Below are 16,954 nucleotides of genomic sequence, written 5' to 3'. Positions count from 1 at the left end.
GGGGAGTTTATAAGTGTCGTGGTAAAGAACCTTTCCGTAAGGGAAATTTACTATGAGAACAAACGGGAAGCACACTGATAAGCTGTGAGTCTAGTGGGTGTGAGGTATCCCCATTATCCAGCATTTGGATATTGAGGCTTGTTGTAATTGAATGTGTTGTTAGCGTGGGTTGTGAATGGGAGACCAGAACCCAGGTTACCTTCTGGAGTGAGCACTAACTTGTCTCCTGTTGGACTTGTTTCTCTAAAGGGCTATCGGGGGATGTCAGCAAGAGGAAGGCTGTCGTCGCCGATCGGGTATGCAATGCAGATTTGCTTTTTGTGTTTGCAAGTGTCTTTGGGGGTGATCAGTCCCATGGCTGTACTCGAAAGTGGGTCAGGCTGTAAGTCCCAGGTATGGTCTGCAGTGCTGTGTAAAGTCTTAGCACTGCCCTCCCCCGTGAAGATGGTAAATCAGCGAGACAGTCAAGAGAGCACAGAGGAGAAGGATTCTTGGGAATCCAGAGTCATGAGTGGTTTGTCCATCCTCTGCAGGGAGGATTACTGAGGCACTTAACTCCAGGTTTCATTTCCTGAGCATTTTATACCATTGAGGTCTGGAACCTACAGACATTTCTTCAGAAAGATTAGCAAATTAATACTAGCTCTTCATCTCAGAGAATTAGGGAATAAAGCCACTGAGACCCCAACTGTGTTTTAATACAATGCTGAAGCATGATTCAGTATTAACCGTGCATGTTAAATATTGAACAAATGTAACCATTCCCTTTGCTTCTGACTCAAAGCTGTTTTTCCTATAGATGGTAGAGATCCTGTTCCATTATGCAGACCGGGCTCTGAAAAAGTGCCCAGACCAGGGAAAAATCCAGGTGATGGAGCAGCATTTCCAGGTACGCCTCTCAGCGTGTGTCAGCTCCCGATGGCCAGCTGCAGATGCTCTCACGCATCCCCTTGGCCCCGCCCACGTGACTTCCTGGTTTTGGCTCTTAAGCATCCTTTCGTGTTGAGAGAGTGCTGTTTCAGAGTTTGCAGGGAAATCACACAAGACTGAATTTTAAAGAAGTGTCTAGTAGATGGGAAGAGACAGGTGAAGCGCTGCTCCCTGCTGTGTGAAGGAACACACCTGTGACCTGACACCTTCCTGTGGGTGACATTGCTAATGGCTCACATTTATATTAACTAGGGTTGTTAAGGAGGGAGCTGGCTGCTAAGGTTTAAATTTAGTTCCCCAAACACCTGTGACTCGAGATATACATATAAGATAAATATATGCATGTATATGTATATTACAGCCTGTAAAATATGTTAATGAAAGATGTTTAGATTATCTTAGAGCTTAATGAAAATGCAAGCCAAGGAACAGCTTAAAGATTTGCATATGTATTATGCTGGTTTTCCTGCTTGCAGTAATCTTCAGTTATTTTTGTGGTCAATCTGTTTACAACAAACCCCTACAGCGGCAGCTCTCTTCTGTCCCTGTATTGTGTGTGTGTGTGTGTGTGTGTGTGTGTGTGTGTGTGTGTGTGTGTGTGTGTGTGTGTGTAATGCACATTTATCAAATTGAGGGCCTTTCACATATGGGGCAAATACTTCGTTATTTTTTTGTTTGTTTGTTTGGTTTTGGTTTTTCCGAGACAGGGTTTCCTCTGTGTAGCTTTACGCCGTTCCTGGAACTCACTCTGTAGCCCAGACTGGCCTCAAACTCACAGAGATCCACCTGCCTCTGCCTCCCAAGTGCAGGGATTAAAGGCATGCAACACCACCACCGGCTACTTTTTTATTTTTTAAAGATCTATTTATTTTATGTGTATGAATATCTTGCCTGCATGTATGTATGTGGACCATGAGCCCATGGAAGTTAGAAGAAGGTGTTGGCTCCCCAGGGAACCAGAGTCACAAATGGTTGCCAGCCACCATGTGTGTGCCGGGAATTGAATTGAATCCGGGTCCTCTGTATGAACAACCAATGCTTTTAACCACTCAGCCACCTCTCCAGCCCCACGGGGCAAATACTTTAGCACTGAACCACATTCCCTAGCCAGTCTTAAGTCCCCTTTAAATAAGTATTTAAGTATCAGGAACAGCAGACTTTTCTAACAAGAGCGAGATGGTGAATTTTAGACGTTTGCAGACTTTTCTAACAAGAGCGAGATGGTGAGTTTTAGACGTTTTTAAGTCACAAGTGGTTTCTGTCGCTCCTCTTCCTCTTCTTTCTCCTCCTCCTCTTTTTGCTAGAAACCAAAGTGAGGGCCTGGCACACACTAGTACACCCTGCCATGGGTATGTGTAGAATTCAGAGACAGCTCCTGGGGGTTCTCTCTTTCCACCATGTCTGTCCCAAGGCGCGAGCTCAGGTCATTAGGTTTGGTGGCAGGCGCCTTCACCTGCCCAGTCACCTGTTTGGTCCCCACCTCTTTTGTTTGTATGTCTGTTTTGAAGCAGGGTCTCACAGTGTAGACCTGGCGAGGCTGGAACTTGCCGTGAAGACCAGACTGACACCAAAATCATGGAGATTTGCCTGTCTGCCTCAGCCTTCCAAGTGTGGGGATTAAAGGCGTGTGCCACCAGGCCTAGCTAAGAACCAATCTTGGTTGTGACAGGACTTGGCCCATTGGCTTGACTATATGTCCCTTGATTTCATATAAATTAAACTCTACGTACAATCTATGTGGTTCTTCCTGTTTAAAAGATTATAGTACAGCTGAAATTTTTTTTTGTGCATATGATTTTTTTTGAGACATGGTTTCTCTGTGTAATAGCCCTGGTTGTCCTGGAACTTGCTTTGTAGACCAGGCTAGCCTTGAACTCACAGAGATCTGATTGCCTCTGCCTCCCAAGTGTTGGGATTAAAGACATGCCCAGCCAGCTGAAATATTTTTAATATATATTAATGGGAACATTTAAAATAAATTTAGGAATTTTGGTTTTCTATAGAGCAGGAACTGATATTGTTATTATTATTGTTGTTGTTATTATTATTAAATACAGGATCTCACTGTGTAACTGTGGCTGGTCTGGGATTTGCTACGTAGACCAGACTGGTCTTGAACACACAAAGTTCTGTCTGCCATTGCTTCCCAAGTGCTGGATTTTGATATTGGTATTTTTATATCTCTATTTGATGCTCAGAACTTAGATTTGGCAATTACAAGCTGCATGGTGTCAGAGGAGCATTTGGTTTCCTGATCTGCACTGTTCTTGGCTGGGGCCTTATTAAGTTTGTCAGTAGAGAGGGATAAATGAGTTCAGATAAAGTTAATGAAACAAGTAACCTGAGGAGGAAACTACAAAGAAAAAAGAAAAGGAAGAGGATGGTGTAGGAATAATAACTCGTATGCATTGATGTTTTATTGGCCACTTGAGGTGGCCCAGTGAGTGCAATGGAAGACCGATGACCTGAGTTTGGTCCCTAGATCCCATGGGTTCTGACTCCAAAAAGTTCTCATCTGACATCCACTTGTAAGCCATGGCACATGCATGCCCCCCCCCCCACATCTTGTACACATATGTACACATACAGTAATAAAAAGTATGCTGTGGAGTGTAGATAAAGACAGTTTTAATGTTTTCATATGAATATACTTCATCAAGAGGCAGCAAGATGGTATTCTTTGAAAGTGTGTTTGGTTAAAAAGAAGCATCCATTAGGGAAAGATGGGTGAAATTAATTGAGAGGGGAGCAGAGACAGAGACATGTGTATGCACACAAAGCACAATGCTGGGGACCAAATGTCCAACACATGAACATGGGTGGCGTTTTGTATTCACACTATAACAGTTTGTAAATCACAACACCTACAGCTATGGAGAGAAGTATTTACCTAGTTAGGTGCTGGAAGAATGCTAAGACTCCAGAGGAGAACAATACAGTTCAGATTTTGCCTTCTAAAGTACTGAGGAGTTGAGCCAGCCAACCAACCAACCGTCCAAGCAAACAACACAGTGATCATTGACAGAGACCCACTGAGCAATGCTGCAGGGACAGCAATCAGAGTGGGTGACTTTCATTTCATTGAGTTCTCACAGTTCCATGAAGTGTAGACACCACATTTGTCCTCTTTTCATCTGAGGGACTGTGGAGGTTAAGTTCCTTTCCAGCAGTACTGCCGCTGAAGTGGTAGAGCCTGGACTCAGCTCTGAGTCAGTTCCTGACTTCAAAGCCCGCTGCCCAGCAGCCATTGTCCAGAGCCAACAAAAGAAAACATAGATGAGCAGGAATGAATTAAGTAGATGATTGTGAAGGATGATTTCATGGCTGGCTATATACCTAGTGGAGTGCTGGCCTGGCCAGCACCCAGCCCTGGGTTTTTGTTATGTGAACTGGGTGAGGTAGCACACATCTGTAAACACAGCACATAGGAGGTGGAGGCAGGAGGATGGATCAGAAATTCAAGGTCATCTTTGGCTATGTAGCAAGTTCAGTGCAGCAGCCTACATGGGACCTTCTCAAAATTTAAAATAAAATATGTCTTAGTGTGGATTTTTATTGCTGTGAAGAGACACCATGACCATGGCAACTCTTACGAAGGAAAACATTTAATTGGGGTGATTTGCTTACAGTTTCAGAGGTTCAGTCCATTATCATCACGGCAGGGAGCGTGGCGGTGTGCAGGCAGATGTGGTGCTGGAGCTGAGAGTGCTACATCTTGCAGGCACCAGGAAGTCAACTGAAAGTCATATTGAAGGAGGCTTGAGCAAGAGAGACCACAAAGTTCATCCCCACAGTGACACACTTTCTCAACAAGGCCACACTCCTAATAGTACCCCTCTCTTTGGGGGCCATTTTCCTTCAAACAACCACAAAATAATTCTAGTAGACACTTAATCTTTTTGTTTCTCACCAGCTAATGCACATCATATGATAGACTCTATTACAGACCCTTTGCCTTAATCTATTTAGTGTTATGGAAAAAATCTAAAGCTAGTTACTTTATAAAGGAAAATAGATCCATTCAGCTCCCCCCCCCCCCAATCTGAGAGCATAGCACTGGTATCTGCTCAGTTTGGAGGGTTTGTGGTAAATGGCACTGCGATGTCAGTAGGGTGTGTATGGAGTTGTGCACACAGAACAGTACTCCAAAGATTCTGGGTTCGTTTCAGTAATTTGCTCTCATGGGCTCCTGTGAGGGAAAAGATTATTAACTTCCCACCAGACTGCATCTCCTAAAGGTTCAACCATCATTCAGGATCCCTGCACCGGAGACCAGGCTCTGCGCAAGCACTTTGGGCAGAACTTATTAAAGCAATGCATCATGAACGCACATCAGCCCAGGTGATTATTGGCAGAACTCTCCAAGGTGACTGCGTGTCTTTATAGATGACATCAGGGCACAGAGAGGTGAGACAAGTCTTTCGAATCACAGAGCTAGTAAACAATGAAGTTAGCATTTGGACGTAAGCATTGGACTTCCGGGTTTGCATCTGGAGTGCTTCTTTTCATGAGCACAGGACATAGTTGGAAAAGTCCATATGTCACGTGTTAGAGAAAGTAGACCTAGAGTCCAGCATATGTGACATGGATGGCTACAACATAATTGTTCACATCTTAAGACTCAGGATGAGAACCCCAGGTATTCTTAACCTCAGGAACACTCTGAGTCACAAGAAATAATCCTTGAGTAGCTTTGGATCAGTGTGGATGCCTAAACATCAGTACACAAAGGAGATTCTTCAGCCTCTTATTAATTCTCTCTTAATGTCTTTCATATATAAGGTTGTTGTGTAGCTGGAAGTTTTCCTGTGTCCTGCTCAGCCCTGAGGTCCCACAGCCGCTTATAAAACAATCATTCAGAGGCTTTTATTAATTACCAACTGTATGGTCTATGGTATTCTTGCTAACTAGCTCTTTCATCGTAAATTAACCCATTTCTGTTAATCTGTGCTTTGCCACGGGGCCGTGTTGTTATTGGTGCTGGCATCTTATTGCTCCTTGGGCTGCCAGCTCGAGGTACCACCCCCTCACCCTCACCCCTGCGTGCCCCCAACTCTGCCCTTCTTTTCTCTGTATCTCTGCCTCTAAGCTGCCTTGCCACACAAACCAGCTTTATTTATTAGCCAATGGGAACAACACATATTCACAACATACAGAAAGACATCACACAGCATTGTTGTTGTTGTTGGTTTTTTCTGTACTGTCAGCTTATTGCCAGGGTGAAACAGATTTTCAGTAAATAGTTTGCCATAATACTATGTGTGTGTAGAAGCAGCATTTGCTGTCCTCATTTCTGCCGAAGGAGCACCGAGACTCGGCTGCCCAGCTCCAGACCTCAGGATCCAAAACCGGACACCGTAGATCCCATGTCCCTTTCTACCAGTTTGTAATGCCACACCCACATACCATATCAGTGGTTTAGCTAAAGATTTAGCTTGTCAGAGGTGGCACCAAGAATCAAGACTAAAAATGACCTTATAAGAAAATCCAATCAAAATAATTATGGATAAATTTAACATGATTAAACATTAGATTCAAATAAATTTTGTTTTCTAGATCCAAAAGATCTAGCTAGATAGGAGTTTTAAGTTTTTTTTTTTAACTTAATACATTCACCCCTAGTACCCTGCTAACCATCCCACCACACTCCCTTTGAGTTTCTTCTTCTAACTGGCTCTCACTCTATTTTCATGTGACCCACAGAGTAAGGGTTGCTCTCATCCATGTAGGTGGGGGGTTAGTTACTGGAGGGAACGCAACATTACCTGCTGATAGCCCTCAGCAAATGTGTGTCGGCATCTGTGAAGACGTTCTGAAGGCTTCAGTCTGTTCAGATCTAGTAGTGGATTCCCTGGTAGGGCCCATGACCTCCTGAGCCATGGGCTCTTGACCAGGTTCACGGTACCAGAGCAGGCCTGACATCCAACCAGGATTGGGTGACCCCTTACCAGTCACAACACCGTTGTTCCAAGGGCACATCCTGCACACAGGGTCCACTCTGAGTAAGACTAAAACACTCTCTCCTGTCTTCTGGCTCTCACTCCTCCCGGTGCCCACTGAGCCTTGGAGGCGATGATGTAGATGCCTCATTTGGGGCTAAGCACTTGTCAGTCACTTACTCTTGGCACTCAAACCCGTTATGATCTCTGTGTTAACTACTGCTGCTGCAGCGAGAAGCTTCTCTGCCGACGCTGAGGTGAGAGCAGCGTGTGCAAGTGGACCACTGTGCACACGTTTGTAGCACCTATAAGATCAGAAGGTGCTGAATGTGGTGAAACCCAACTCCCAAGTTGCAAGCGGCTGAGACCCGAGGACATTCAGTTTGAGGCTGTCTCTTGTAGCTTTGTGATTTTTTTCCCCCCGAGACAGGGTTTCTCTGTGTAGTTTTGGTGCCCGTCCTGGATCTCACTCTGTAGACCAGGCTGGCCTCGAACTCACAGAGATCAGCCTGGCTCTGCTTCCAGAGTACTGGGATTAAAGGTGTGCGCCATCACCACCTGGCTTGTTTGTTTGTTTGTTTGTTTGTTTGTTTGTTTTGAGGCCAGTCTGGTGTCCTAGCAAGATGAGAGGGGGGAGGAGGGGAGGGAAGGGAGAGGAGGAGGAGGAAGGAGAAGGAAGGGGAGAGGAAGTAGGAGGTGGTGCATCTACTGTGAAATGAAGCGCTGCTGAAAAAATAGCTCTTGGATTTATGCCCTTCTACCGCTTGAAGTATTCAGATAAGGGAGGATGGCCTCTGACTAGGATGGATAGTTTCTCTGTGGGTTTTTTATTGTATATTGTGATATTTTCATACATGGACTGTGTGTGATAGGGTTTGGTTATATTCACCCAATTGCCCTCTCTCCTCCTTTTCTTGGTGCTCATCCCTCTTCCTACCCCACCCTTCTACTATGTGCCTCGTCTCTTTTCTTCTGTAACTGCCTGCAGACCCTCAAGGAGAAGGAGAGCCTGCAAACCCCTCCCCTCAGCAGTGAGAAGAGGGGGGACCCCTTCTATGCCAGGACAGAATGTCAATGGGCCAGGTCTTGTACAGGTCTCGTGTAGGTCGTAGCAGCTGAGACTTCGAGTGCTGTGGCCATGGCATGCTTAGAAGTCAGTGGTCCACGATGCTCCCCTTTTCCCCTGGCCCTCACATTCTTACTGATCCTCTTGTGCCGTGTACTTCGGAGGAGGTGGTGTAGAATACCCCGTCTAGGACCGAGGATGCAGCAGTCACTTGTTCTCATAAGAGAATCTGCGTAACGGCCACCTGTTGCAAAACACTTCTCTGACCAGGCCCGAGAGCAGCAGCAGCTTTGGCATCAGCACGAATAGGCAGAAGGCAAGCTGACGGGCACATCGTGCCCAGTTAGCAAAGCAGCGGAAGTAGCTTCCTCACTGGGAGCAGACCTTTGTCCAGGTTTCCTGTACCGACACGAGTTCCCTCCTGCAGAGCAGGCCTGAGCTCAGTTAGGAAAAAGCTGCTTATCCTCATAATTGCACTGGTGGGTGGGCGCACCTGACTGGCTGCCCGGCCCCGTGGAACTGAAGGACCCACAGCTGAGGAAGACGGTTGATGACACTTCTCCCCCAGCAGCCTTATAGCACAGTCAAGCACTGTGACATGCCAACAGGAGGGAGCTTCCGGCTCAGTTCCAGCTTTGTTTCTTTACGTCCTGCCACCAACGCCCCCGGTGTCTTGCACAGTGGGGTCTTACCTTCTAGTTCCCAGAGGCGGTCAACAGCACTGGCCACAGTCTCTGTTGTTTTGGGGAGCCCTTAGAAGGGCCTTTCTGGTCAACAACTCATAAAGCGTAGTCCGCACCCCTGGCATCGAGATTCCTTCCCTCCTGGCTTCCTGTCTGTGACTGTGTCGTCTGTGTCTGTCTGTCTCTGCTCTGTCTTCTGTGTGTCCACCTGCGTGAGTGTGTGCACAGGGGTGAGTGTGTGCCCCTGAGTGACTGTGTGCACAGGGGTGCGTGTGTGCACCTGCGTGAGTGTGTGCATGTGGCGGCTAGACACTGGTCCTGGGTGTCCTCCTCAGTTGCTCTCACCTCTCTCACTGAACCTGGAGCCCCCTCGTTGGAGTAGACTGACTGGGTAGCCGTCCCTGGGATCCTCCTGTCTGTGCCTCTCCAGTGTGCTGGGTTACGCCTATGTTGCCATGCCCAGCTTTTACGTGGGTGTTGGGCATTGTACTCAGTTTTTGGCTTGCACAGCAAGTGCTTCACCAGTTTAGCCATCTCCCCAGACCGCTGGGGTTTCCACATGATAGCTTGATGTTCTGGGAGTGCCTTTCTCCATCTTTGCACAGGACTTAGGAATAGTTCTTAAAGACTTCCTTTGCTGGGCAAGATCATTTGAGTTGGCGTCTAGGCTTGCTGCACTTTCTTCTTTAATCCCAGTTCTTAGGAATCCGAGGCATAAAAAAATCACTGAGTGAGACCTTGCCTCCAGAAAAACAAAATCTAAAAATAAAGCTATTATTGGAAACAGGAAAATGAACCAATCCAACTAGTTAAGATGGCAGTGGTGCTAATTTGTGTTCTGCCAGCAGGTGGCGCCTCATGCCTGCTGCCAGCAACCTCTTTTTTCTTTGGAGTAAGCCCATAATGCTGGTCTGTAGTTCTACCTTCCTCGAAGGGCCAGCCAGTGGGATGTTGAAGTTATTCTGTTGAATCTGTAGAATACTTTTGGTAAGCCAGCCATCTCCATAATGTGAACTCTGTCAGCTCAGTGGCACGGCAGACTTCTTCAGTGCCTGGTGTCTCCCACGATGTCTTTTCTAGCGTCCGAACACTGCGGAGGCCCTTACCTCCTTGGTTACGTTTCTTCCTTTCTTCTTCAGTTGTGGATGGGGTGTGTTTCCTAGTTTCTTTCTCAGGAAATTCATTATTGGCATATATAAAAGCTGATCTTGTGTTTTGATTTTGTTTCCTGCAACTTTATTGAAAATGTTGTCAAATCCGGCGGAGCCCATGAGGTCTTTTCCGTCTGTCGTCTTCCAAATAGGGACAGTCTGACGTCATCCCTTTTGCACCTATTTGATCAGGGAAATTGTTGTTTAGTATTTTGTTTTGTTTGTGAGTGTGGCACGTATGTGTGTCCTTGTCTGGTTTTGCAGTCACAAATGCCCGCTTCTTAGAATGACTTGTGCAGTGTCCTTCCCTTCCTGTCTGAGGGACAGTTTGAGAAGTCTGGCAGTAGATGTTCCTGATGGCCTGGTAGGATTCAGACTGACGCCGTCTGGTCTTGGACTAGAGCCTATGTGGAACTTCACCACGGCCTCAGTTACATTGTTTGTTACAGGTCTGTGTAAATTGTTGGTGGTATCTGGCTTTAATTTGGGCATGTTGTACACATTTAGAAATTAACACATGCAGTCCGACTTTCCTCTGGGCCGTCAGCTAACAAATAACAACATGGAGACTTGTTATTAATTATGAAAGCTTGGCCTTAGCTTAGTCTTCTTCCCGCTAGCTCTTAAAACTTAAATTAACCTGTTTTTGCTAATCTAAATTTGTCACATGACTCGATTACCTCTCTGTACCATGTGTCCAACTTCTTCAGGGTCTTGCTGGCATTTCTCTTGCTCCTAGATTCATCCCCAGTTCCTCTCTCTGCCCGGAAGTCCCGCCTGTTCTCTCCTGCCTAGCTATTGGCCATTCAGCTCTTTATTAAACCAACCACAGTGACACATCTTCACAGTGTAAACAAATATTCTGCAACAAACACAACTCTTCTAGGTATTTGCACTTTTGAGAGTCTACATTTTTAAAGTATTCCCTAGTGATCTTCTGTATTTGATTGGTAACAGCTCTCTTTCACCTGTAATTTCATAAATTGGGTCTTGTCTGTCTTGGTTTTGGTTGGCTTGGCTAGGGAATAGTAAATCTTGTTAATATTTTCAAAGAACTAGTGCTGGTTACTTTATGCCTTGTTCTCGTAGTCTCTGTTTCGTTCATTCCTGCACTAATCTTTATGTTTGTTCCTGTCTGCTTAGTTGGCCTTAGTGGCTTTTTATTTTTTCTAGAACCTTGAGGTGCATCATTCAGTTGCTAACTTTGAGATCTGTCTGGTTTTCTGACGGGAATGATTAGAGCTGTAAGCTTTCCTCTTAGGGCTGCACTGAACTGTCTCCCCAGCCCTGGATCTTGCCTTTGTGTTTATTTATTTACCTTCATCTAACTTCTTTCTCTGAGTCTTAATTGGTTAGTTAAGGCCTTTCCCATGTAAGATTATGTCAAAGTGGTTTGGGTGGTGATTGTGTCTGGGTGAATCATTGGTAGTTTTTTCTTCTCATTTGTCTGCTGGTTGATTGATTCAGCCTTGCTGGGCTCTGTTATTTGTTTTTCTCTCCTCTGTCCTCAAGGGCGAAACGATTTTCTTACTCTCTTGCGTAGTGTGTCCCTAAAGAATCTCCTCCAGTGCTGGCCCCGTTGTCAAGAAGGAAGCACTCATTTCTCCGTCAGTTTTAAGAGGGAGCTTGACTTCATGTCGCAAGCTTAAAAATTGACAGTCACTTTTCTGTGCTTGAAATCTGTAGAAGCCATGTTTTCCTGGCTTTCAGTGTTGGTGATGGATCTGATGTTATCCCAATGTTTCTGCCTCTGTGTGTGATTTGAAGTTTTCCCCTTATATATAGCTTTTAGTATCATTTCTCTGCTTTGTATTTTTGACATTTTGCTGTGATATGCCATGACTAGGTTCTTCTGTGGTCACATCTAAATATCTTTGGGTTTGGATGTCTTTCTCTAGCTCTGGGAAATCTTCACCATATTTTCATTGAATAATTTGCATATACCTTTAGACTTTATCTCATCTTCTGCCTCATGGCTTCCTTGGGTGGGTCTCTTGAGCATGCCTACCCCAGAGTTCTTAGAAGTTTGGGTTGTGATTATTAATTGCCTTTTCTTTATTTACATCTCTGTGTGCTGTTGTCTTGACGTCGTCCCCTATACTGGAATCCATTCTTGGGCTTGATCATGTCTCTGGTGATGTTTTCGGCTGTTTGGTTTTGTTGTTGTTGTTGAGCCATGATCTCAGGATGTAGTTCTGGCTGGCCTGGAACTTGCTCTGTAGAGCAGGATGGCTTGAATTTGTAGAGTTCCATCTGCCTCTGACTCGAGTGCTAGGGTTAAAGGTGCACTACCACCTTGGGATTGCTTTTAACAGGAACTTTTGATTTTTTTACTGTTTCATACACATAGTTTTTTTTTGATGGTACTTGCCCCCCCCCCCCCCCCCCCCCCGTCTCCTCCTGCAACCTGCTTCTTCCTAGTGTGTCCTGGCTTGTTGTTTTGAGTTTAGTCAGGGCGGTTTGCACATGCAGGCTGTTGACTGGGTTGTGGGGAATGTATCAGTGCTGAAGAAATGACTCCCCTTCCCTCACAGCCATGAACTGCCAACAGGGCCTAGGATAGGGGTGAAGATGGGGATGGGACCTCATAGTCCTCCCCCATCCATGCAGAAATATTCCTAGGCTGGATCTAAAGTTTTTGTGTTGGTTCGTCCGTGTTTTTTTTTTTTTTTGTTTTGTTTTTTGGTTTTTTTTTTTTTTTTTTTTTTTTTGGTTTTTCGAGACAGGGTTTCTCTGTGTAGCTTTGCGCCTGTCCTAGATCTAGCTCTGTAGACCAGGCTGGCCTCGAACTCACAGAGATCCGCCTGCCTCTGCCTTCCAAGTGCTAGGATTAAAGGCGTGCGCACCACCGCCCAGCCTCGTCTGTGTATTTTATTCTTTGATTTCCCCAATTTCTGTTTGGTTCTTTTTCAGCATCTCAATTTTCATGACAAATTTTTCTTCATGGTTTCAAATTTTATCTTCAAGCTAATGATTTTTCTTTTTTTGAATATTTATCTTATGTGCATGAGTGTTTTGCCTGCGTGGATGTCTGTGCACCATGTGCATGAAGTGCCCAGAGAGACCAGAAGAAGGTGTCAGATCCCTTAGAACTGGAGTTCCAGACGGCTCTGAGCCACCATTGGGTGCTGAGAATTGGACCCAGGTCCTCTGCAAAAGCAGCCTGTGGTCTTAGCTGCTAAGCCATCTCTCCAGCCCCGTTACCCATTCTTTTATCTGCTTTGGTGTCTTTCTTGTCTAGAGTCTAAACTGATTTCTAACTTTCTTTCTTAGTATGAGTTGACACTGTTTTATTCATCTACTTAGCAGTCCCTGTGCCTGGCTTTTTCAGTCATCTCGCTATCTTTTAGCACCGAGAAGTGGTCAGCCTAAGGGGTGCCGTATTCATTCATTTATTTGTTTGTTTTTGTGTGTGTTCTTTTTGAGTATCTGTTGGCTGTACATATCTTCTGGGTTTTAGTTTCCCTCTTTTCCTACTGGCATTTATTTAATTTATTTATTTATTTATTAATTAAACACAAGTCATCCTGGTGAATTGTCCACTTGGATGTACGCTCAGGGAGAATCCGAGTTCAGTGTCACACTCACTGCAGCAGTCGCGTGTGATCGCAGGAGGACACACTTGTCACTCGTGTCCCGATGACGTCCGGAGAGAGCAGCATTGGGGTCCTGGTTGGGGGGATGTGGTTTGTAGGTGTCAGTATTCATTAGTACCCTAGGGAAGGAATGAGAAGGTAGGAATGAGCAGGAACGTGAAAGAGCTGTGGATTGACTTAAGAGCATCTTCAAGGTTTGTGAGAGCAGTGTTCTTGGAGCAGTGTCTTCAAACTGCTGGTCTCCAGGTTCTGTATGGAAAGGTCATTTCATTAAGGATCTAGGAAGCGTTGTTAGCTCTGACATTGAGTGTCACTGGGGGTAAATCAGGCTAGCCTGAGAGGTTTCTGCTCTCCCAAATGACAGGTCTGCTTCCTGGCCTTTTCTTTATTTTTAGAGCCACCTCGTCTCCCTGTGTCATTTCGGGCCATTTCCCTCCTGGGTGTGCTCGTTCAGGACGGAGACACAAGTGTTTTTATTTCAGGAAACGTTATTGAGTTCCCTGTTGAGCTGCCGGCTGTGTTCCAGCGCTTTCATTTTCTTACTTGGGATTCCAGGCACGCACACACCAGTCCTCTTCTTCCTGCTTCCTCTTGCTCTCTCCCCGCTTCTGCCTCTTTTATGTCCTCTGTCCCAAACACTTCACTCACGGCTCCAGCCTCTGCAGCTGGCTCTCGCCATCACCAGGACAGGCTCCTCAGTAGACTTCCCAGTCATGGAACCCAGCAGCGTTGCTGGATATCCTAGGAGTTCCCGATGCTGTGTTGAACAGCGGTGTGTGCCCCTCACTCTTTATTTTAAAATCTATATTGGTTGAGTGGAACTGATGAGGTACGGAAAATACATCAATGTTACTTTCTAAGAACACTTGAGATATGAAGTTCTACTTTTCTTTTTTGCCTCTAATGGTTTTTAAAATAGACTCTGCCTGGGAAGTTTTGGGGTCTTGCTACAGGCGTTGGCAGTCCCTAGTGGCACTCCTCCATGGTACGTTATCTCATGAGACGTGCAGAGGTTTTATTTTAAGCACAGCTTTAAGGGCGGCTCTCTCGGTGGGACTTTGGAGGAGCTTGGGAATTTGTTGCTTTCACATGGCCAGTGCGCCTTTCCCTAGGCTCACCATGCTAATTTCTTGGCCTGGGCCTTCCCATTCCAAGGAGGCAGTGACAGCGGTCTGGTATCAGGGTCCTAGGGACAGTCTCAGAGGGTACAGATTTATCCCACCTAGCCATGAGGCACAGCCTTGCTAACCATCCCTCTGTGCCAGGAGGTAGGTTTTTCTCTTCAGCTTTCCTTTTATTGAGGTTGGGGTTTGTTTTGAGAATCCCAGTTTCAGGCATTTCCGCCCCTTCCCTCTCAGCTTCTTTGTGGCGTTGAAACTGGGGCTCCTCTGCAGCGTTACCTGCTTGGTGACGTTTCTTGCTTTGCCTCTCGGTCCTCGTCCACTTTAGACACTGCTGTCCTTTCTTTCGTGAGAGCCCGCTGTTCTCTATGTAATTTTTAAAAGACGTGTTATTACTTTTACTTGTATGTACTTGTGTGTGTGTGTGTGTGTGTGTGTGTGTGTGTGTGTGTGTGTGTGTGAGCGCAGGTGTGCACAGAGGCGGAGGGTTGGTTCCCTTGGAACTAGAGTTACAGGAAGTTTTCAGGCCAGCTAATGTGGTCCTTAACTGCTGAGGGATTTCTAACCCTTACTTGCATATTTGAAATGCTATCACTAGATCCCTCCCGCCCCCCAACCCCAGCATTTCTAGGAACTACCACCCAGTTATCTAGCCTGCTACTGTCTTCCAGAAAGTTGAGAGCTGATGTAGCTCCGACTCCTAGTGAATCTTTGAGTTTAAGTCCTGGTCTTAATCTTCCGTGTTTATTTATTCTGTGTGAGTGTGTGTGTGCAGATGTTCTCTGTGTGAGTGTGTGCAGGCGTTCAGGTGCTGTGGTACAAGTCTGGACGTCAGACGACGACCTGTGGGAGTCAGGTCCCTCATCCCACCGTGTGGGTTTGAGCCAGGCTGTGAGGCCAGGAGGCAAGCGGTTTCACCTGCTGATCCCTCCCACCAGCCCGCAGGCCCTGTTCATGAAGAGTCTAAATAAAGTTATGAACCTGGTCATGAGGAATATTGACAAGAAAGGGGGATGAGCCAGGGTGATCGCTTCAGGATTGAGGGCCTCTTCAGATCTTCCCTCTGGCAAGAAGGCTTTCCTTTGTGACCTCTGTCCACCAAGTGTGGACTGTGTTCTGTGCGGTCCGCTAGCTCTGGTGTCCTGTGCTGGAGGATGAAGGACAGCAGCAAGCCCGGGCTGTTAGTTTCCAGCCATAACGGGCTCCTCTTTGAAAGAGGCCGGATTATGCGTTGCCACGGACTTGATATGAGACCGTACATGACGAACTCTGAAACATAAAACTGAGAAGTTAAATCAACTGTAAAGTTATTTAGAACATTACTAACTAAATTACCTAGCAAAAACATAGGTAACTCTAAGTCGCATGAAGCACCATCAGGACCAAATGTATTTTCAATTTGATGTCTGTTGTTTATTTTAATGTCATTATAAACTAACTATAAGCTTGTACTATAGATGAAGCTATAAATAGAAACTACTCTTTTTCTTGTGTTTATATTGAATTTAATTCAATTTCTTACTGATTTTCTCTCTTGCCCATTGCCACCCTCTCTTTTGGTTACATAATTGCAGTAGATACCCAGAATGGATTTAAACATTTTTTTCGGGGGTGGGGGTGGGGAGCTGGAGATGACTCAACAGTTGAAGTCACTGGCTGCTCTTCAGAGAACCTGAGTTTCATTCCCCTAACCCGCGTCGCAGCTCACACACCTGTCGGTAGCTTCAGCTCCAGTGGATCCGATGCTTTCTCCTGGCCTCTGTGGGCTGCATGCATGTTGTGAACAGATATACACGCAGGCGAAACATCCATGAATATAAAACAAAAATAAAATCTTTAAAAAGCCCTCCACCCCTGAACTGCTGACTTGTGGGTGTAGATTTGCTCTCCGACAGCACGGTCTGAAGTTGTATCATCCTAGGAGTCCCCAGCGCCCGAAGCCGACCTTTGCTTCCCCAGTGGGCTGTGGGCGGCTGAGCTGATAATCTCCTGTGCTCTCCTCCAGGATACGGTGCCGGTCATAGTGGACTACTGCCTTCTGCTTCAGCGAAAGTGAGTATCCACTGCCTCTCAGCCTCCGTCAGTTCGAACCCAGGTAGTGTCTTGCTTAGGAGTTCTCTAAGTTTCGCTGGAATTTATATTAATTTGCACAGAATGAAGAAAGACTTCATTCTTTCATTTTCAGACCCTTCATACGATAAACTTAACTTTCCCCGAACAGAAACTTGTGGTCTGTCATCTGTGTGCAACAGGGATGAGCATCATGTAGGGTGAGGCAGTTCTTACGGCTGTTACCAGTTTTTATATCTTTTTTTCTCAGAGCCTTTTATTTAAAAACTAAGTCAGTGTAAAACTGTAGATTAGAGTTTTTTAAGTATTAACTTTATTAACTTCCCACACCTGCCATTCATAGCCTTAGACACTCGTTGTAACAGCCGAGCACCTCTAGGCCCTTTATACCGGTGTCT

At 45.7% G+C, this 16,954-nt stretch overlaps 1 protein-coding gene across 8 annotated transcripts in view; it reads left to right on the top strand.

Moving 5' to 3' along the window:
• Positions 1-16,954, top strand: part of Vps8 (VPS8 subunit of CORVET complex) — a 252,801-nt gene that overhangs the window by 80,651 nt on the left and 155,196 nt on the right. For all 8 annotated transcript variants that reach the window (XM_076548542.1, XM_076548544.1, XM_076548543.1 and 5 more), the window contains 3 exons: positions 250-296; positions 800-889; positions 16,492-16,538. In XM_076548542.1, coding sequence (XP_076404657.1) covers positions 250-296; positions 800-889; positions 16,492-16,538 — 184 coding nt within the window. The remainder of the gene's footprint in view (positions 1-249; positions 297-799; positions 890-16,491; positions 16,539-16,954) is intronic.

Source organism: Peromyscus maniculatus, chromosome 12 (assembly GCF_049852395.1).
Source record: "Peromyscus maniculatus bairdii isolate BWxNUB_F1_BW_parent chromosome 12, HU_Pman_BW_mat_3.1, whole genome shotgun sequence".
Lineage (NCBI taxonomy): Eukaryota > Metazoa > Chordata > Mammalia > Rodentia > Cricetidae > Peromyscus > Peromyscus maniculatus.
This window is presented reverse-complemented; position numbering and strand designations above follow the sequence as displayed.